Consider the following 23,756-nt stretch of genomic DNA (forward strand, 5'->3'; position numbering starts at 1 on the left):
GAGTTGTCCCGGATCCCCACGGTTATCGATACTGTTTATTATATGCATTTTTATACTGTTGCATTTGCCGATTTCGGCTGTTCACTTGCTTGTACCCTTTTTTGAAAATTTTGTATATTTAAGCCATTTTTCTTCTGCCATCTTAAGCTGGTTGTACATTTGTACTTTATCTTTTGTGAACCAATAAAATATTTTGAAAAAAAAAAAAAAAAAGAAATGGCAGTCATCAGGAACAGTGGAAGTTAAAGCAAGATCTGGAAGACCAAGAAAAATATCAGACAGAACAGCTCTCAGGATTGTGAGAAAAACAATTCAAAACCCACGTTTGACTGCACGATCCCTCCAGAAAGATCTGGCAGACACTTGAGTTGTGGTACACTATTCCACTATAAAGAGATACTTGTACAAATATGGTCTTCATGGAACAGTCATCAGAAGAAAACCTCTTCTATGTCCTCACCACAAAAATCAGCGTTTGAACTTTGCAAATGAACATATAGACAAGCCTGATGCATTTTGGAAACAAGTTCTGTGGACCGATGAGGTTAAAATTGAACTTTTTGGCCGGAATGAGCAAAGGTACGTTTGGAGAAGAAGGGGCACAGAATTTAATGAAAAGAACCTCTGTCCAACTGTTAAGCATGGGGGGGGATCAATCATGCTTTGGGGTTGTATTGCAGCCAGTGGCACAGGAAACATCTCACGAGTAGAAGGAAAAATGGATTCAATAAAATTTCAGCAAATTTTGGATGGTAATTTGATGCCATCTGTGAAAAAGCTGAAGTTAAAGAGAGGATGGCTCCTACAAATAGATAATGATCCTAAACACACCTCGAAATCCACGGGGGATTACATCAAGAGGCGTAAACTGAAGGTTTTGCCATGGCCTTCACAATCTCCTGACCTCAACATAATTGAAAATCTATGGATAGACCTTAAAAGAGCAGAGCATGACAGACAGCCCAGAAATCTCAAAGAACTGGAAGACTTTTGTAAGGAAGAATGGGCAAAGATACCTCAAACAAGAATTGAAAGACTCTTGGCTGGCTACAAAAAGCATTTACAAGCTGTGATACTTGCCAAAGAGGGCAGTACAAGATATTAACTCTGCAGGGTGCCCAAACTTTTGCAGACAACATTTTTTTGTTTTCTGTTATTTTGAAAGTGTAAAATGATGGAAATAAAATCTAACTTTTGTTGACATATTATAAGAATGTCTAATCTGTAATTTGATGCCTTTTTTTCCATCTTTCCTTGGCTTCTTTATGCACATTAATACAAATTTTTACCAGGGGTGCCCAAACTTTCGACCCCTACTGTATATATATATATATATATATATATATATATATATATATATACACACACACATACACACATATAGGTGTGAAAGGAGCGGAACCCCATCCCTGCGCTACTGAAATAATTTCAGTAGCACAGGGATAGGGTTACGCTCCTTTCACATCTGGGCGTTTTTGTTTCAGGCATTCATTGGGCATTTTTTGGGCATCTTTGGAGGCAGGCATGACATCTGAACTTCTGTATAGGGGTATATATATATATATATATATATATGTATGTGTGTGTGTGTGTGTATGTATATATATATATATATATATATATACTCATATATATATATATACACATGTGTGTATATATAAAATATGTGTGTGTGTATATATATATATATATATATATATATGTGTGTGTATATATATATATACATATATATATATATATATATATATATATATATATATATATATGGAATCCAAAAACACAATTTTGAAGCCCTAAAACCCAATAAATTCCCATAAAAAGTAAAAAGTGCCTAGGGTTCTGGGTCATGCCCCAGGGACTATTAATCACACAAAAATTTTTTCTTAAAAATTGTCGTTTTTGATAGAGAGCCAATTATTGAAAAAATGATTGAAAAAAAAAAAGAGATTTCTTTGGATTTAGTGTCTGGGGGGGTCTAAAAAGTGTACCTGTGAAGTTTCAGCTCTGTAGCATGTCCAGGACCAGAAAAAAAGATAATTTTTCTTCGAATTTTTTGTAGCGCAGGGATGGGGTTCCGCTCCTTTCACACCTGGGCGTTTTTGTTTCAGGCATTTATTGGGCATTTTTTGGGCGTCTTTGGAGGCAGGCATGACATCTGAACTTCTGTATAGGGGTATATATACACACACACACACACATATATATATATATTGTAAGGGATTAGCTCGGTGGTAGGTGTAGATGACTCCTTGGGGGGTGCGTTTTCCCAGAGAGATAGCCCAAAAGTGCTTGCAAACAACAGTTTGGTTTATTAATGGTGTTTTCTTCACCAGACTGCATGCAGCAAAAACATTCAAAATAAAATAAAACAGAAAATAAATCCTTGCCTCTGTGGGCGGCTACCTTCTCACTCTGGAACCTGCCTAAGAGTCTGTCTCCAACCTACTGTTGGGCAGACTTTCTTGTCCTACAGCGGACACTCAATAGTCCATTTATAATATCTTCACAGGGCAAAACAGTCCTTTATTTCTTTCACACAGAAACAGTTCGTCTTCTCACCTTTGAGACGTCTTCACACTTGGTTACCCTCCCTGGCACACATTACTCCGGGGGGGGGGGGTCTTCTCCCAGGCCCACACATCCTGTCGGGAGGCACACGTCTGACTGTCCTCCTTCTCCCAGCCCACATGGCTTCAGGAGACAGCTTCCGGAGGCAGCAATCCATAGGCAGCAATCCATAGACACTGATCCTTCTAAAAACTGCATCAGGCACACTATCCCCTCTTTGGGACAGATCCTTTGTCACCTGTAATTCCTCTTCAAGTTCTTCCAACTGAGTCTTCATCTCTTCTACTTGCTGTTCTAAGGCTCGCTTAGACTTTTCTAGCTCCTGAACGTTTTTCTCAACATCATCCTTGGAGCTGACCAAGTCTTCCATCTCTGTACACAGCTGTTTGTTAACTCTTTCTAGTTCAGCCTTAGACTCTAGAGCCTCCTCCAAGGAGCGAGCCAAGAACAGGGCTTTGCTCTCTTTCTCCCGAGCCTCTGCTTTTGCACAGTCACGTTCTTCTGCATATTTTGCAGACACAGTCTTCTCCTCACCAAGCATCTGATCACACTTCTTTTGCTTCTTCTCCAGGTTGGACACAATCTGATTCTGGTGATCCAGATTCACACTCAGTTCATCCAATTCCTGCTGAAGTCTTGTCTTGGTCTTCTCAAGCTTGTCATAAGCAGCTGTTTTTTTCTCATAGCGTTGATTAGCAACTTCAAGGTCTTTCTGCAGTTTCTTTTTCACAACTTCAACACTCCAATGAACCAACGCTTTCTTCCATGCGTTTTTTCTTATCCGCTATCTGAGCTTGCAATGTTGCGACTTGCTCTGATAGGTTTTTCTTTGCTTGAGCTTTGTGCTAAAACTCAGCCTTTGACACCTCTCTTCTTGTAAGAGTTCCTGCGTGTCTTGCAGCTGCGATTCCAAGATAGAAAAATCCTTGACAATTTTTCTAGATTTGCTGTCTGCTTGAGAAAGCTGATTTGTAACATTGTCCAACTCAACCTGAAGTCGGTTTGCCTTCTCTGACAGCTTAGCACACACTCGGTCGACTTCTGACACCTTGACTTGCGATTCCTGCAGCTGTGCCTCTTTTTTTCCTCTTGTGTTCAGAATCTCCTTTTCCCTGCATAAGAGCCTTCATCTCACTGGCTAGCATCTGGGAATAAGAATGTAATTCTGCCACACAGGCTTCTTTCTCCTTTAACTGCTGCTGGACACGTTGGGCTTCCCCTTTCCAACTTTCACAGTCCGTACGCAATTCATCTACCACATTGCTCAAAGTAGTGAGCTCATACACAGTACTCAGAAATTTAGCCTCTCTTTCACTTTTCTCTTTGTCGCTGAGAGACAATGTCGTTTTCAGAGCAACATTCTGTTCCTGCGCCCCCTGCAGGTCTATTTTTGTAGCTTCCAAACACTGAAGACTTTTTTCCAGCTGATTACGCAACACCAACACTTCACACATACTTTGCTTCTGCAAAGTCTGGATTTCAATTTCCTTTTCCATGAGGATGGTATCTTTCTCCATTATAGCGTTTCTATGGTTTTTCAACTCGGAAAAAGGAAGAGCAGTGGTTTCTTCCCACTGTAACTGTACCCCCAGGGGTTGTTCCTTTTCTTCCATTTTCCGTTGCACGACATCCAGCTCAGCCCTGCACAGATACTCGGTTTCCTCCCTACCATTGGCCTCCATTTGCTGCTGGCATCTCTGTTTCCAGCCTGCCATGCTCTCTTGATGAGCCTTTTGTTGAGCTGCAAAGCTCCGCTGAAAATCCGCATTTGCCTGCTGTTGAGCTGCATTTGATATAATCAGTTGTTTCAACATCACCTCCATTTTGGGCTTACTTTCCATCTGAGAACACTGTGTCTCCATAACCGTTTCATTTACACCAGCGTTGCTAGGGACAACAACCTTTCTCTTTAGCCAATTCCGTTCAGGCATGGATGGGGCTGGTTCAAACGGTAGCATCCCCTCCATCCATAGAATCCGGTCTCTCATTTCAGCGATCCTTGCATCTTTCAGGCGTTTTGAACGCCCCATCTTTAGTCACTCCAAAAAAAATGTTTCAAAGTCCAGAAAAACTTTTAAGACCACTGTCTCTTTAAAACTTAGTAGTTTTTTCTCTCTCTTGCAGGATCTCCTTTCCTGTACACACAGTTTGTGCAGTCCCTTGCACCAGACACAGTTCATCAAAATTTTTGAGACAGCTGTCTCTTTAAAACACTTTTTTTTTTTCAGGATCTTCTCTCCTGCACACATAGATTGTGCAATCTCATGCACCAGACAAAGTTCATCAAACATATGCACTTCTTTGCAGGGATCTCTGCTTCTGCCCACTGCATACCTCCCCCATATGTAAGGGATTAGCTCGGTGGTAGGCGTAGATGACCCCTTGGGGGTGCGTTTTCCCAGAGAGATAGCCCAAAAGTGCTTGCAAACAACAGTTTGGTTTATTAATGGTGTTTTCTTCACCAGACTGCATGCAGCAAAAACATTCAAAATAAAATAAGACAGAAAATAAATCCTTGCCTATGTGGGCGGCTACCTTCTCACTCAATAGTCCATTTATAATATCTTCACAGGGCAAAACAGTCCTTTATTTCTTTCACACAGAAACAGTTTGTCTTCTCACCTTTGAGACGTCTTCACACTTGGTTACCCTCCCTGGCACACATTACTCCGGGGGGGGGGGGTCTTCTCCCAGGCCCACACATCCTGTTGCACACGTCTGACTGTCCTCCTTCCCCCAGCCCACATGGCTTCATGAGACAGCTTCCGGAGGCAGCAATCCATAGACTTCCTTTGAAAAAATTATAGAGGCCTTCATTTCCTCATTCTGAACAGCTGAAGTCTGTTCAACTTCCTGCTGGCTAGCTCTGTAGCCAACACCCTATAGTAATTTGGTGAACTTTCTAAATCAGGTGGAAACGTATCTCCTGCCTGTGACTACATTCCCAGATTTACATGACTTCCTGTCACAATATATATATATATATATATATATATATATATATATATATATATATATATATATACACACACATATATAGGTGTGAAAGGAGCGGAACCCCATCCCTGCGCTACTGAAATAATTACACGGAATAATTATAATAACACGTGGCCACTCACTAAAACTAGAGGGAAAACAGTTTAACCCTAAAATACGTAAGGGGTTCTTCACTGTCAGAGCAGTAAGGATGTGAAATTCGCTTCCACAGGCAATCGTATCAGCAGGGAGCATCGATAGTTTAAAAAAACTATTTGATGGGCACCTTAAAGACCACAACATACAGGGGTATACACGTGGAAAAGAAAAATTGAGGGAGACCATAGCGTAATCCAGTACAGTCGTCCGGGGCGTCACATCTGACGTAACCGGTCGGGCTGTACCGGACACCACGCTGATCACGCCCCTCTGAACGCCGGCTCGTTTTTTACTGTTTGCATGTCTTTGTCTACAAAAATGTAAGTGTGACCTAATAAATGCTTTTCGGTATTCAATACTGGATTATGCTATGGTCTCCCTCAATTTTTCTTTTCCACGTGTATGGCATCACACATGATTGGAGCCCTATTTGAATATATCGTTTAATCTTCTGCACTGTGGAGCCAAGGTTGATAACGGGTGTATGGATCTATGCCTATATCCCGGTGTTTGTGGAGGCAAGAGTTTGAGCTGAGCTTTCTACCAAGCCTATTGTGGCCTGTCCATTAAGTTGGAGGCCCATTTATTCTGGTAGGCAGCCATCTTTTAGTACCTGTCACGGGTGTTTTCCTCCTGCCTCACCACCTATTGGGATTCTGCCTTTGGACTACAGCTCTCCATCAATTATCCATTCTGGGACTCACGTCTCTTATGGACTTTTTTTTTTTATATATATTTATTCTTTATCTCTATGTCACTACACATGTGCTCATGAATTGTTGTGATAACCTTTATTAGCGCTACACTTCTTTTGATACATTCAAGTAGACTCAAATGCATAACCTTTTTGCCTTGGGGCATTACTACCCAATTTTTACCATTGTTCCTTCCTGTTTGCAATAATGAAAGCAAAAGAGGGAGTATAAGGGTATAAACTTAGCTGTTACAGATGGAGTGAGGTACCAAAGGATGAGTACTTTGTATATGTTATCCAAAGTTTTGGTTGAACGTTTAGTTGTGCAGTACCCAATCCCCCTCACCTCTATCTTCATCAGATAGATTGTCTTCCTGTTCTTTCTGGAATACACAATTGAAAAAAGTAGCTTAGGAAGGAAAACCATTTTGATAGCATTAAGTCAATATCTAAAATTGACTTTACTGTGATAGCAGAGCAATATGTTTGTGGAAAGTGGAGGGTAATTTGCTTGATAAAGAGAGGCATGTGTGGAAGTGAGATGGATAACAAGGTACAGGTGTTGGGAGGACCATCTAAACTGGAGGTATTGCCTAATATTAAGTAATGTTTTTTTCAGGGAGATGTCCATTGTAATATACCTATTTGATTCACCTGTAGGACTGAAATATTTGGAAATTTGTTAGGGGCATCAAAAAGGCAAGATAGAGAAACAGGAGATGAGGAAATATTTGAGGATATCATTCACAAACCGTGAACTGTAATTCTTTCCATCCCTCCAATATAATTGTGTTTTCTTATATATAAACCTTGAAGTTCTGGTGTAAGTATAAATAGGATGAGAGTTAGAATATATCCCTGCCAAGAACCTCTTTCTATGGGGAAGAGAGGGAGTGGAATCCCCAAGATTGAATGGAAGCTATTGGGTTGGAGTAGAGAGCAGCTATCAAATTTAAAAAAGTGTACTGTAAATCCCCACATCCTTAAAATATATTGTGTATGGCCACTAGCTCGTTGTGCTTTCCACTTCCATAGATATCAGAACACACTGGCCAGCACAGTTCTGTACCCCAACTTGTAGGAAACATTACACTGTTGCCCTTACATGAGGGAATTGTGAATGGTTAGAAGGCAGCAGGGCAGTGTGTGTCTATGGTCATAACAGATCAATCATAACACTTACTTATCTAGACTAATACAGCTTTGTTGCAGACAACTAGCTTCATATTCTATACAGAAAATAGAACTAAGGTAATAGCTTAGTAGTTAGTGTAGCAGATTTTAAAAGGTGACAATTTGGGTTCTATCCCAGGATGACACCTTATTATAAAAAAAAATTAAAATATGAGATAGTGACAGCCTAAATTGTATTTGATCCATATTGTATATCCAAAATAATTCCAAGGTATATTATCAAAGATTATGATTGATCTGATATGACCATAGACACACACTGTCCTGCTGCCTTCTAACCATTCCCAATTCCCTCATGTAAGGGCAACAGTGTAATGTTTCCTACAAGTTGGGGTACAGAACTTTGCTGACCATTGTGTTCTGATACCTATGGAAGTGGAAAGCACAACAAGCTATGACCCCCCCCCAACACACACACGGCTCTTTTTAACTTATATTTTAAAATATGTTAAAGATAATATCAATATATTTAAAGTATATGTATATATATATATATATATATATATATATATATATATATATATATATATATATATATATAAAAGTTACTGTCACCTGGGCTAGAACCCAAAAACCTCAGCATGATAAGCCTGTTACCCTTACCACTACACTATTGCCTCAAGACTGCTATAAATTGAACTTTTATAGATCTAAGCCTCTGTAACAGAGCTGTATTAGTCCGGACAAGTAACTGGTACGATTGATCCGTTATGACCATATACACAAGGAGGATGAGAGTAAAATGATGAGCTTTTAATACAGTAGAAGAACCACAGAACCCAGCACTGCCCTGCTTTCCTATATATAAATGTGTGCTGTAACTAGGATAGATTTACAAATCTTACAAAGAAGAAGATATGTATGTCTGCAGAAAGCTGGTCTGTGGGTGTTACTACATGATTCCTCATTGGTTCTAAAATCATCCTAATAAAGACTACTGTATTAATAAATTCTGACTTTTAATCTCAGAATTGTGTTTAATAAATTTTAGCATGGTTCAAACTTGTAATGTCAGAATTCTGACTTGCAAAGTCAGAATTATGACTTTTAATCTCAGAATTATGACTTTCAAACTCAGAATTCTGTAAAAAAAAAAAAAAAATTCAAACTCAGAAATCTTTTACATTTTTTTATGATGGCTCCAGGGCTCTTCCATAGATTCCTCTTGTATACCAATAGATAGAAGTAACATTTCTTTCATACGAATACTGGCCAACAGCTAAGTTGGTGACATGGCTATTTTCTATTGCAGTTAAGCAATAAAGCCTCTAATTGAGAATTTGTGAAACTGAAGAGCCTCAATGTTAAAAAGCTAATTTATTTAAATGAAAGGTCAGACAAAAACTGTATAAAAGACCAAAGTAGTTTGGGGGCTTAGCCTTACCCCCTTCAACAGAGCTTCATCAAGTGGATGAAAAATATGAGGATGGGACTTGATAACAAATACTCATTGTAGCAGATGATGACAAGTATGTTGAGATTTCTGCTTGTCTGTTTTCACCCTTTTGTGGACAAAAAAAATAATAATTTTAATGCCCCATTTTCAGAAATCTAAATGGACTGCAATCCCACTGTAAGGGTTTACTGCTAGTTTAGGTCTAAGGGTGAGTAAAAGCACTTTTACTTACCTAATCCTCTGCTCCCCCCCCCCCCCCCCACAGATGACTCTCCTCTATGTTCTGGCAGTGGACTGTGCCAGGGCTATGGACCCTACATTTGACTTGATGACATCAGTACCTTAGACATCTGGAGCATGGGGTATAGGATGCACCAGGGACTAGTCTAGCAGCATAAAGGGGGGGAAGATCAGGTAAGTAAATCTTTACCAAGCCCCCCAGACCTAAACGCAGTTAAGGTTTGTAGTGTGGATGCAGCCCCACTGCAAGTGAGAATTTTCAGGTTTCCAAGAGTTGAGTATTGGTTTGTTATAGTAGGGCTCATTTCTACTGGCTTAGACTTCAACACACATTAAAGCACCTACCACTTCAACATGCTTTTTTTTATGTGTTTTTAATGCTTTTGCATTCTTTGGTGGTGCTTCAAGGATGCTGCAGTGATGCTTTTTTGAAGCTTTAATAAAACTAGGCAAATTAGAAAAAGAGAGAAGTTGGGACTTTGAATGAGGTGCGCAACTGAACTAGGGCAGAGTGTGATGTGTAATCACAAATCACAACAATTAGTAAGCAATAAAACAGAAATAATATAAAACAGATGTTTATTGAATAAGCACAGCAGCAGATCAAAAACCTTTACAGTGCATGATGATAAATGCATGTACATGATGAAAATAATACATCACAATAGATACAATAGTGACCCATAGACAAGAAACTGGATAAATTGGAGCTGGTTACATGCAAGATCTGATGAGTATGAATAATAAATAACATGTTAGAAAATGATTACAATACAAGCCAACATGTGGTGGTGTGATGAACATAGAAGTTGCATCCCAGATTGCTCAATGCGTTTCGTAGAACAACAAAGCTAGGAAGATGTCCTATGTGTTTATATCTCATACCTGCAATACTTCAAAAACAAAGCGTAGCTAAAGCTGAATAAAAGACTCTCAAAAGCTGCATGTACTGTAAGCGAGCTTTGTCATAGACTTTTTGGAGACTTTGAAGCAGAATTAAAGCAACATGGGGTATAATTTTATTTTTTAAGTAAAAGCAAAGCAAACGCAAGGGTGAACAGGACTGAAAGGGCTTGTTTACACTTGCTTTAAAACATGGCATTGGACACACTTTTTTAAAGTACACTGAATGCCATTCAAAGCACCCTTCACTAAATAAAACGGTTAGCTTACAGTCCTGTTCACATGTTGCTTTGCTACGCTTCAAAAATGATATTCCCATGTCACTTTAATGGTGCTTCAAAGCATCTTCAAAGCCTCCACAGGAGTCTATGGCAGAGCTCCCTTACAGCACCTGCAGCTTTTGAGAGACTTTTATTCACCTTTAGCTTTGCTTTGTTTTGCAGGTATTAGATATGAGATATCAACACACACAGGGCATCTGCCAAGCTTCATTAAAGCTTCGAAAAAGCATCATGAATCATTATCGAAGTATCACTAAAGCACCACAGAAGTATAAAAAAAACACAAAAAAGCATGTGGAAGCGGTAGGCACTTTAATGTGCGTTGAAGGCAAAGCAAGGGTAAATAAGCCCTAAGCTAACCATTTTATTTAGTGACAGGTGCTTTGATTGGCTTTAAACGAAAACATGTCCAGTGCCATGTTTTGACGAGCAAGTGTAAACGAGCCCTTACTGTGAATACATTTGTCAAAATTTAGTAATGTCATGAAACCCTTATTCTATTTTTTAATATTTTTATTATACAGTATATATAGTACACCATATTGCAAAAAGTATTGGGACGCCTGCCTTTACATGCACATGAACTTTAACCATATCCCAGTCTTCGTTCATAGGGTTCAATAGTGAGTTGGGCCATCCTTTGCAGCTTTAACAGCTTCAACTCTTCTGGGAAGGCTGTTCATAAGGTTTAGGGGTGTGTCCATGGGAAAGTTTGACCATTCCTCCAGAAGCACATTTGTGAGTTCAGGAGCTGATGTGGCTGAGAAGGCCTGGCTCGCAGTCTGTGCTCTAATTTATTCCAAAGGTGTTCTATTGGGTTGAGGTCAGGACTCTGTGCAGACCAATCAAGCTCCTCCACCCCAAATTTGCTCATCCATGTCTTTATGGACCTTGCTTTGTGCACTGGTCCAAACCATTTGGTGGAGGGGGTATTATGGTGTGGGGTTGTTTTTCAGAGGTTGGGAATGGCCCCTAAGTTCCAGTGAAGGGAACTCTTAAGGCATCAGCATACCAAGACATTTTGTTCCTAACTTTGTGGGAACAGTTTGGGTTGGCCCTTCCTGTTCAAACATGACTGCGCACCAGTGCACAAAGCCAGGTCCATAGAGACATGGATGAGCGGGTTTAGGGGAAGACCTCAACCCCACAGAACATCTTTTGGGATGAATTAGAGCGCACACTGCAAGCCAGGCCTTCTCTCCAACATCAGTGCCTGACCTCACAAATACACTTCTGGAAGAATGGTCAGACATTCCCATAGACATACTCCTAAACCTTGTGAACAGCCTTGCCAGAAGAGTTGAAGCTGTTATAGCTGCAAAGGGTTAGCTAACTCGATATTAAACACTACGGACTAAAGCCTAGTACACACGCAACGAATTTCCGCCAACCGGTCGTCCGTCTTTTGTCCAGAGTTGTGTTTTGTTGGTTGGAATGTGCCTAGACTGCACACGAATTTTCCCGCACAACAAAATTCTACTTCAGAAGTGATGTCATGTGTTGGTTTGCTTTCTTTGTGTTCTTTCTTCTCTGAGCATGCCCAGTCTTGCTCATCAGATTTTCCCCTGTCAAAATCTGTACTGACTGCACGAAAATCGGACGTGTTTTGACAAAAATTTTATAGCCTGCACACCAGAATTTTTTCGGCCGAAAAGTCGGAGTCGGTTGTCGGAAGCATTATACTAACAAGCCGAAAATCGGCAGATCGGTCGGACAAAAATTCCCTGCCGAATTTCGTCGATTGTGTAAGAGGCTTTAAGCTGGATACACACTATTCAACTTTTGTGGTTAGATTTCCTTCAGATTTACCTTCTCTATGTAGTAGAAGGGCCTGCCAGATTGCATACAAATTGAAAGTGTTTAGGTTTGACCTCATAGTATATGGTTTTGGTAAGTCTAAAGGAAAAAGTCTTCAGAAAATCTTATAGTCAGTATATATATATATATATATATATATATATATATATATATATATAACTGACTAGAAGCTTATAATGTAACCTTTTATTTAGATTAGTTCAACTCATTCTGATCCTGAGGATGATGGGGGGTGTCGACGACTCGTGGCTTGGTGACATTGTTCCCCTAGGGGTTCCAAGTCAGGGTGGTTCGACGCCTTTCTTCTCCTCCCATCATCGGAATATACTATGTTAACCTTTACATGCATGATGTCAAAGCACTCTTGTACGAAGCTTATAACTATTGTTTGAACACTGTATCATCCACATTTGGATAATGTTCTACCTTGTTGTTGTCATTTTCCTATATCACATTATGTTGATGTGATTTTCTGTTTTTCATTTGTATTTGAAATTCAATAAAAATTATTGATTGAAAAAAAGAAAATCTTATAGTGTGTATGGCCCTTTAGACTGGGATGTCATTAAAGTTCATGTGTGTGTAAAGGCAGGCATCCCAATACTTTTGGGCAGCCAGTATTTTCTTGTTGTACTGCTATTGCATCCATAAGTTTGTTTACATGCTGTTACTGTCCCACAAGAGTTCTTACATCAACAATCAGACAAAATGTAAAAATGAAAATAAAGTATTATTAAACAAATATTACTTTTCAATAATCACTAAAAATACAGGATAAATACACTTCAGGCTAGGGTTACACTATTGCGATGTGGGAATCAGCACTATTCTAGTGCAGGTTCCCGCATTGCATATCTCTCACAGGCAGTTCACACTGCCTTATGCAAACTGCTGTGGGTCGCAGATCGCAGTGCAAACTGCCAAACTGTGCAGGAATCAGATTGCATGGCTGTGAACACTTATGTGATCTGATTCCAATGCAGGCCAAAAAAAGGGTCCTGCACCATTTTTGTCTGAATGCGATGCAAATTCAGCCATACAGTTTGTATGGCTGTATTTGCATTGCACAGACATCGCATGTGATCTGCACAGCAATGTGGTGCGAATCGCATACAATGTTTACCATCGAAGTAGTGTAAACCCAGCCTCAAACACCAAAAAACAATGACAAATTCTGGTGTCATTAGAACTGCTTGAACATTTCATCAGTTACCAAAAATTTGACAACCGATACAAAACCATTTGAGATTATCTATTATTAGGACAAATGTTCGTTTTGTTTTGTTCTGCATAAAGCCCCAGATTATCTTTTCCAGATACAAACTGTTTCTAAGAAAGTCCCAGCTCCACCCTCACCCTTGGATCTGATCCGACCTATCAATGATACTGGCATATCAAGCAACGTCTCACAAGCAAACTCCTCGACTTCTGAAGTGCCTGTCATGATCACACAGAAGAAGCTTGAGTTTAAAGGTGGCATGAATGTTCTTGGTAAGGTCTCCCTTTCTCCATCAATTGCATTCCATTTATGTTTACCATTAGAGCCTGTAAGATCGGTTAAAATAGGCCTGGACAACTTGCATCTCACGTGATAAAGGAACAACACCAACATTCTGCGCTGATCTAATGTAGACATCACAAGACATCTAAATATGCAGGTGATTGAGCTGTCCCATGACTGCTTTGGTTTTCCAGTTGAATTATCAGGTTAAAGGAAGGAGGGGGAGGGGGCATTCACATAAAGCAGAAATCCACAGTGGTTATACAAGTCTTCTAACCTCACACGTTGCTTTTTCCTCCAGAATCTCTTGATTAGGAATGTTTCCTGTTATCCTGGTCTGACATAGCCTGATATGGCCTAAATCAATAGCTAACCTTGTTACAAATCTGGGTAATTCAAATTGAGGAAACTATGGTGCTTGTGAAAAAAACAGTAGATTAAAAAATTAAGTATAATGGGAAGCTGTAGCTACATGCAAATCGTGACTTTTAATGTAAAAGCCAAGGCTAGACCTTAAATTGTATTTGTTCCAGTGTGATTAGAAGCAAAGGTCTTGTTAGCAGCTTTGACAGCAAAATATAATTTATTCCATCATCCCTGTCAGTGGAGGCTGCTGAGAGGTTACTAGGTATACCTACGGGGTAGACCGGAAATGTGAGGAATGAGGGTCAACAGAATTACGTCCCTTTTGTGTGGCTTTCAGGTGCTCTTGCCAACGGGCTGAGTGGCGAAGGTTAAACGCCTTGTCAAGCATGTGGTACCCAAATGGCTGGTGTTTTTGTCATGCTTGATGTGTTTGAGGTGCAAATTGTAACAGTGCGATCGGCTTCACATGTGATAAAAAAAGGCCCAAACATCTGAGCCGTTGGAAGTGGGCCGGGACATAACAGCTCCACAATCTGGTGGAAGAGGGTGGCTGCTCTCTACTCTACCATGATGGCTGCCTCTTTAGGGTTGTGCCTCACCTTTACTTTCCTTCTTTGCTCTATCCAGGACCCAAGTCGTGTCAGTGACCTCATCATTATCATCATCCCATCCATCCTCATTATCACTGAGGACAACTTGGCAATACCCTGCGGCTGTGGGAGCATGACTGCCAATTTGTTGTTTACGTGTGTTCTCCTCTCTCTGTAGGCTCATGTTCCTACCTTCCTCAACCTCAGAACCAAGATCGGAATCAAGTAATGGCTGTGCTTTGTCAAGGAGCAATTGGCTGATGCTGTGCTCAAATAACTTAGCTGACTCCTCCATGCCTGATGCTGGGGCTATGGCAGGAATAGGTGTGGACAAGGAGGCAGAATAAGCCACTCTGTCAGCTGTAGGGGACTGAACACTAGTCTCTGCTTGGGTGACGGAGGATGAGGAGGATGATGATGGTTTAGTACAGCCCTCAAAATTTCCACTTGCCTGCTCGTATTTGGTGAGTGGAAATAAGGTGAGGGCGAGTGTGGAGCCTGTAATGAAAGATTCTGGTGATGCGGGAGTATAATAGGATCAGGCAGGCAGTGATTGTGCTATAATTGGAGTATGATCTGTGACCACTGTTATCTCCATGTGACTGCTCTCCGCTCTCTGCACAATAAGGTGTAATCAGGTTGTCAGTGGAAGGTGAGGAGGGGGGGCATTTTGTATGGGAGCTGTAAGGGCTGTGCTGACCTATAGGAGAGGCATATAGCACAGAGAGGCAGGGTGGCATCCCATGTGTGTGCAGCACCGAACAGAGTCTGCATGGAGCTCCTCTGGATCAGATTGGCTGTCTTTGGGTCTAGATGCGGGTCCCTGGATAGTGGGTGCCCTCCCCTGTGATCTGGGTGATGTCCTCTTTTAGTAGGTGGCACAGGTGACTCACCTGCCCAGGATCAGAGTGTCTTCCGACTGGGGCTCTGGAGACACATGAAGAAGAGTGCTGAGTGCATTGTGCTGAGAGCCCAGATCCAGGAGGGTCCCCTATGACTGGCTGCATATCATGGGAGAGTTGTGATCATTCCTGCGGGGACTGTGACAGCTAGGCAACTTCTATATAAGGACTCTGATCAACTGATTGATTGCTGAGTCCTCCTAGAAGGGGATCCACTCTCCCATCCATGTCTCCTGATGTGATTTTCTCAACCAGTAGTGGAAATGACAATAAGTGCCCCTTACATTGCTCTGGAGGTGACCGTGGTAGACCTGTCCATTGTGGTGAATGTCCTGGTCTGCTGGGTGGTGGACATCAACCACACTCTAAAAAAAAGCTACCAAGTATTTCCTGGTTTTATTGACCATGGCTGATATAATGGTGGAACTGCTCGCCTTTCTGTTCACCATCAGCATCACCACTATTGATGTGCCTGAGGCGCAAATTGTAACAGCACGATCGGCTGCACATGTGCTAAAATAGTGCAGATAGGGGTTGGGGGGGCAGCAGGTGGTGAGTAACTCTTAAGACCTGGCTAGTAGCGCAGGACTTTAAATTTTGAGCACTGGTTTAGTAAACCAGTCCATCACCTTCTCTGCTGTGGCTTGATATCACAGGCAACATCATTAAGCAGAGGAAATTATGCCCTGCCTGAGGACGAACCATGTCCACCTTTGCCTGTGGAAACATACACTGCTGGCCCCTTCAGAGTGCCTTGGGAGCGTCTGCCTCTCCTTGTTGGCCTCCCAGACATGATGGGGAGGGCAGCACTTATCAACAAAATGTAATAAAGATGTGCACAGTCTGCAGTGGAAGATAGACTTTAGCCTAGCAGAAGGTAAGCTGGCTAAACTGAGCAAAATGTCATGTCGGTGGCTTGTCTTAGTGGGCGGAGGGAGGAGGAGGGGGAGAGGATGTGCTCTCTGTAGCAGGCTCCTGTCTATTGGATCTTTTTTTTTTTTGTGAGAACTGCTCTGCTTCTGAAGGGAGGGTGTTTTGTGATTTCTACCGCATTTCTAATACACCTCCCTAGAATCCCTACCCATTACCTGCTCACCAACCCAGTACACAGGCACAGCCTCCTCTCTTGCATTATCACCTCATATGTCTGTGGCACTACAAATCCAAGCATGCCAGGAGAGGGGAGGCAGCAGCAATATAACAGATGAGGCTGCTTTTCAGATGCAAAGTGCATAGTGTATAGTGTGTCTGTATACTGTATGATCATAACATATTTCTTTATTTATTGTGCTTGGTGCCTGGTCTTAAGGTGTTTACTATTCATATAAATATTTGAGTACATAGTGAGTACATTTGGTGTGGAAGCTGGGGTATTTTTATTTGTTTATAATGGAAAGACAGAGTGGTGGAGTGATAAGGGAGGGAGATGGACAGAGAGATGGAAAGAATAAGAAGTGGATAAGGGATGGAGGTATAGATTGGGTGACAGAGAAATGGATAGATAAAGGGATGTAGCAAGGCATGGAGGGATAGTCAGAGAGACAGAGAAATGCAGAGATGGAGCAAAGAATAGAGGGATGGAGTGATGGAAAGATAGTGGGAGAGACAAAATGATAGAAGGATAAAAGTGATGGCGGGTAGAAAAGGGGGAGGAATATAGGGCACAATGTTTGTTGGATGGACAGTATGATGGAGAGATGGCAATGGGCAGAGAAATTAAGCGAGGGATGGATGGAGCAAGATATAAAAGGATGGAGTTATGGAAAGATGAAAATGATGGAGGGTGAAGTGGTTGGAGGGACCTACAAGAGAGGGATGGTTTGATGGACAGTTTAATGGAGGGGTGAAGGGGGATGGAGACAGGGGGTGAAGGAAGGATGGAGACAGGGGGTGATGGAGAGATGGAGACAGGGGATGATGGAGAGATGGAGACAGGAGGAGATGGAGGGATTGAGACAGGGGGAGATGGAGGGATGGAGACAGGGGGAGATGGAGGGATAGAGTGTTGGACACAGAAGGTGATGGAGTGATGGAAACAGGAGGTGATGAAGGGATGGAGTGATGGAGACAGGAGGTGATGGAGTCAGAAGATGATGGAGTGATGGAGACAGGAGGTGATGGTGTGATGGAGACAGGAGGCAATGGAGGGATGGAGTGATGGAGACAGGAGGTCCTTAGAATTGGGGACATAAATTTGGGTGATCCTGGTGGCTTCCAGGGATTTCACCTCCCTTTCTGTGATGGCTATGGAACATAAATTAAGGGGAATTTTCTCCACTTGGACATAGGTGACAAAATCTGATGGGTTATAATAGCCCGTCCTTACTATATCAAAAATACCATAAGAAATATGTTTTTTTTCCTTAATGTCTATCTTAAACCACATTGCTAATTGCATATTCTACTTGTTTGTAGCTTAAGCACTGAAATTTGCACTTAAACTGTAATTTTGTAACTTTTGGAAAATGCCAGTAAAAACTTGGCTGTGCCAGTAAATTTTGAGTGTTGTGTCAGTGAATTTCAGTCTGGTAGGTTGGCAACATTGTCCCTTAGTGACTGTCTGCAGGTAATCACATGAGACCAAAGAAGTCATCACATAGCAAGCCCATCGGGAACAGTGAAACCACAGTGTCATTTATTTGCATTAATTTTCTTTCTTGGAAACAGACAAATGATACATTATTTGTATAGGTATAGTCTGAACTTTGTGTTTGTGCTTCCTTTTCTTCTTAGGACTCATAGGCTTCTTCATTGCCTTTGGAATTTCCATGGGAAAAATGGGAGACCAAGCCAAGATAATGGCTGATTTCTTCAATATCCTCAATGAAATAATAATGAGGCTGGTCAGCATGATAATGTGGTAAGAGATGCATGAGTTTGTCTAAACTTGTATGAATTGTGGTTTATTCAACACATGATTGCAGTACAAAGGTCAGTGGTCTTGCTTGGTGGAATGTTGATCTCACATTAGTCTTTAGAATTCTTTTGATTTACAGAAATGCAGCCTTCAAATTATCTGAGGTTCTTAGCATAGAGATAAATGCTGCTTAAGACATCTTTCCGAAGGGACAAACTCCAAAATTTTTCTCGTACATGAACAGAACTAATGTTTTTTATTTAATGTGTACTGCTTTTCGTACAAGGATAGGATACGAAGAAATGCGCATGATTCATCCTGCTGTGAAACATCGAGGGAGAGGATTTTTGCTGAGAGGTGGATTTGGGGGGAATTTTAAGAGACGTCCTTCACACTGCACCTGGATTGCATGTGAATAGCACAGGAACAAGTGTGCCTTGATTAATGGAGCCCAGTGCCATAAAAAGTTCTGGCACTCGGGTCCACTAACTTGACTAGTGTGGGCACCTGGGACATTTGCCCCACATCTCATGTGGAGTGACCAGGGTCTATATTTTTTCATACATGACAACTAAAGTGTAATAAATGAGAAAAGCAAATAATGGCTTGCCCATTAAAGAGAAAAAAATTAATATATATATATATATATATATATATATATATACAGTATCTCACAAAAGTGAGTACACCCCTCACCTTTATGTAAATATTTTATTATATCTTTTCACGTGACAACACTGAAGAAATGACACTTTACTACAATGTAAAGTAGTGAGTGTACAGCTTGTATAACACTGTACATTTGCTGTCCCCTCAAAATAACTGAACACACAGCCATTAATGTCTAAACCACTGACAACAAAAGTGAGTACACCCCTAGGTCAAAATGTTCAAATCGGGCCCAAATTGTTAATATTGTGTGTGGCCACCATTATTTTCCAGCACTGCCTGAACCCTCTTAGGCATGGAGTTCACTAGAGCTCCTCAGGTTGCCACTGGAGTTCTCTTCCACTCCTCCATGATGACATCATAGAGCTGGTGGATGTTAGAGACCTTGCACTCCTCCACCTTCCGTTTGAGGATGCCCCACAAACGCTTAATAGGGTTTAGGTCTGGAGACATGCTTGGCCAGTCCATCACCTTTATCCTCAGCTTCTTTAGCAAGACAAGTGGTCGTCTTGGAGGTGTGTTTGGGGTCGTTATCATGTTGGAATACTGTCCTGTGGCCCAGTCTCCAAAGGGAGAGGATCATGTTTTGCTTCAGTATGTCACAGTACATGTTGGCATTCATGGTTCCCTCAATGAACTGTAGCTCCCCAGTGCTGGCTGCACTCATGCAGCTCCAGACCAAGACACTCCCATCACCATGCTTGACTGTAGGCAAGAAAAACTTTTGTTTGTACTCCCCACCTGGTTTCTGCCACAAACAATTGACACCATCTGAACCAAATAAGTTTATCTTGGTCTCATTAGACCACAGGACATGGTTCCAGTAATCCATGTCCTTAGTCTGTTTGTCTTCAGCAAACTGTTTGCGGGCTTTCTTGTGCATCATTTTTAGAAGAGGCTTCCTTCTGGGATGACAGCCATGCAGACCAATTTGATGCAGTGTGCGGCGTATGGTCTGAGCACTGACAGGCTAAACCCTCTCACCCCTTCAACCTCTGTAGCAATGCTGGCAGCATTCATACGTCTATTTCCCAAAGACAACTTCTGTATATGACGCTGAGCACGTGCACTCAACTTCTTTGGTCGATCATTGCGAGGCCTGTTCTGAGTGGAACCTGTCCTGGTAAACCGCTGTATGGTCTTGTCCACCGTGCTGCAGCTCAGTTTCAGGGTCATGGCAATCTTCTTATAGCCTAGGCCATCTTTATGTACAGCAACAATTTTTTTTTTAGATCCTCAGGGAGTTCTTTGCCATGAGGTGCCATGTTGAACTTCCAGTGACCAGTATGAGAGAGTAAGAGCAATAAAACCAAATTTAACACACCTGCTCCCCATTCACACCTGAGACCTTGTAACACTTACCAGTCACATGACATTGGGGAGGGAAAATGGCTAATTGTGCCCAATTTGGACATTGTCACTTAGGGGTGTACTCACTTTTGTTGCCAGCGGTTTATACATTAATGGCTGTGTGTTGAGTTATTTTGAGGGGACAGAAAATTTACAATGTTATACAAGCTGTACATTCACTACTTTACATTGTAGCAAAGTGTAATTTATTCAGTATTGTCACATGAAAAGATATTATAAAATATTTACAAAAATGTGAGGGGTGTACTCACTTTTGTGAGATAATGTGTGTGTGTATATATATATATATATATATATATATATATATATATATATATATATATATCCTCAGAACCAGAGTGCAACACAGCTTGACTATATAAAAGGTAACAATGAAGGCAATCCACATTTGTCACTAAAAACCACAGATTATACTGTAGGCAAACACAGGTGATGATCAGTTAAAGGTGCTTTTTTGCTGCGTTTTTACCTAATAATGCAGCAAAACATGCAATTTCTTCACATTCTATGGGACTATTCACACCACTGTGCTGTGGGAGCGGTGCATTTTGAAAATTCCTGTTTGCTGCATCTTTGGTGCGGTTTTCAGAACCACATAAAAAATGCAGTTCTCCATTAAAATTAATAGAAAATGTGTCAAAAACACACCTTTGTTGCATTTTTGGTGGGCTTTTTGAGTCGGTCAGACGATCGCAGGAAGGATCAAAGTAGGGAAGGGTTGATCGATCTCAGGAAGGATTGGTCGATTAATTGCAGGAAGGATCAAAGTAAGGAAGGATGGGTCGGTCGATCACAGGAAGAATTGGTTGATTAAAAGAAGGAACAAAGAATCATTTGATTGAAGGAAGGATCAAACAATGGAAGAATTGATCGATCAATTGAAGGATTAATCGATCAAAGGAAGCTTCAGTTAAAAGATTCAAGGATTGAAGGAAGGAAGGAAGGATCCACCAAAGGAAGAAAGGATTGATTGATTGATTGAAGGATCAATCAATCGATCGAAGGAAGGATTGGTTGATCGATCAAAGGAAGGAATGATCAGTTGATTGTAGAAAAGAGCAGTCAGTCAATCACAGGAAGAATCAGTCGGTTGATTGTTCATCCCTTTGTGAAAGGCAATAAAGTTGATAAAGAAAATTAAAGCGACAGTGTAAAAAAAAAAGTTTTGAATAAAAAAAATAGAAATAATTTTTAAAAATGTAATGTGCTTACTTGTAAATGTGAATGCATAGGTAAGTCCTGCACGCATATGTAAAAGATGAGCACACCATACGATAGATATCTCCATGAACGTCAGAGTGGAAGCAACAATTTTAGCTCCAGACCACCTCTATAACTCTAAACTGGTAACCTGTAAAGGCTTGTAAAGCTTCTATTTACTTGGCGTGACATCATCTTTATATATTTTATACAGAAAAGAAGGTATTATATAGTGTTTGTTTGCAAAAAAAATTATTAAAATATTTATTTTATGAAAAACTGCTTCCCTGTGACATAAAAAACTGCAGCACCAAGCATTTTATTCTCTAGGGTCTCTGCTAAAAATATATATATATATATATAATATTTGGGGGTTCTAAGTAATTTTCTAGCAAAAAAATACAGATTTTTACATGTGGGAGAGAAATGTCAGAATTGGCCTGGGTGGGAGGAGTAGCTTCTGGAAAATAGCTTTGCTCTATCTAGGCAGGAGTAGAGGGGAGGGGCAGGGAGATGAATCTTACACATGAAAGAATACTCAGTTCCACTCTATATTACAAAATGTGGTATCAATCCCAAAAATAGAACATGGAAAAATCAATCCCAAACGGGTTGGCAATCGGGGAAAGGGACATTGCGATACCAAGGAGATATAATGGGAAATGTAGATGCAAAAAAATATATAAAAATTCTGCCCTACTTTGAATGGTCCTAATAATAATAACTCTTTGAATCTAGCATTTTATTGATTTGAATACCTGTTTCCTTTCTTTGTTTTTTTGTTGGCTAGATTGCAGGAATAGACTTGCTCCTGTCTTTTGGTATAGGTTTATATTGGTCTCTGGGATCCTGAGTCAGAAGCTTGCTTCATTATATCAGGCATTAATCCATCAATAAATTTTGCTGGGCAAATACTAAGGTCATTTCTTGGTTTGTTTCTTTCTCGGTGGACCGACTGAATAGATTTAGACTCTTTGTTTTCTGACAGTCTATGGGATATTTATATATACATCTTTGACGTTATGCTTTGTTCTATGTATCCTTATTAGGACCAGATTGTTCATCTATGCCATCTGTCCCTTGTGTGCTCTATAGTCACAGCCATGTCAGTTTTTTAAAAAGACTTTCCTTTCTGTGTACTCCATTTGATGTAAGTTTTATCGATGCAAAATATAAAGGACATATTTTTTTTTGTTTGTGGGCCTCTGTGTCTCTTTTTTGTTTAATAATTCTGGTTATTTCATGTATATTACCTACCTGTTTTATTATATATACAGATATGGTTAAAACTCTGGACAAATATACTCCCAGAAGAAGACATTCGGTTGAAACGCGTAGGGTTTTTGGAGTCCATATGTCATGCTTTAAATGACTGATTTTCTGAACTGTCTGTAATTCTGTGCACTTGTAATGTTTGTCAAAACAATCTTTTTGCATTAATAATGATTTGATGATGCTATTGTAGCATATTGATTTTTTAATCCTGCTTGGGATTGATTTTTCTGAATCTCACACATAATATGGAAATTACTGGAAGAGAGGGAGGGGGATAAGGGGAAATGCAGAGGTGGAAGATGGATGACTAAGGCATGTAATCTGACCATTCTATCATGGATCAGCAGCCATGGTAAACATGGTCAGTTTAAACAGGGGAAGACAGGAACCGCAAGGATAAACCGGGTATTGTACAGCATAGAAAGGGACAATTAATATGACAAAAGCACTATGCTATATTTAGTGCCTTAACCACTTCTGGACCAAAAGGTCTTCACCCTTAATGACCAGGCCATTTTTTGTGATACGGCACTGCGTTATTTTAACTGACAACTGCGCGGTCATGCAATTCTGCACCCAAATGAAATTGATGTCCTTTTTTCCCACAAATAGAGCTTTCTTTTGGTGGTATTTGATTACCGCTGCGGTATTTAAATTTTTTTGCGCTATAAACAAAAAAAGAGAAAAAAAAAAAAACAATATTTTTTACTTTCTGCTACATAACATTCGCAATAAAAAAAATGTAAAAATTATTTTTTTTTATCATTTTAGGCCAATTTGTATTCTGCTACATATT

The 23,756-nt window shown here is 40.5% G+C and overlaps 1 protein-coding gene across 1 annotated transcript in view; it reads left to right on the forward strand.

Annotated features, from left to right (window-relative positions):
• Window positions 1–23,756, forward strand: part of LOC309568668 (excitatory amino acid transporter 2-like) — a 292,136-nt gene that overhangs the window by 79,490 nt on the left and 188,890 nt on the right. The window contains exons 4-5 of the mRNA XM_082274406.1: window positions 13,546–13,720; window positions 18,322–18,448. Of these exons, the coding sequence (XP_082130532.1) occupies window positions 13,546–13,720; window positions 18,322–18,448 (302 nt within the window). The remainder of the gene's footprint in view (window positions 1–13,545; window positions 13,721–18,321; window positions 18,449–23,756) is intronic.

The sequence above is a fragment of the Pelophylax lessonae genome (assembly GCF_965119305.1).
Source record: "Pelophylax lessonae genome assembly, chromosome: 12".
In the NCBI taxonomy this organism is placed as follows: domain Eukaryota; kingdom Metazoa; phylum Chordata; class Amphibia; order Anura; family Ranidae; genus Pelophylax; species Pelophylax lessonae.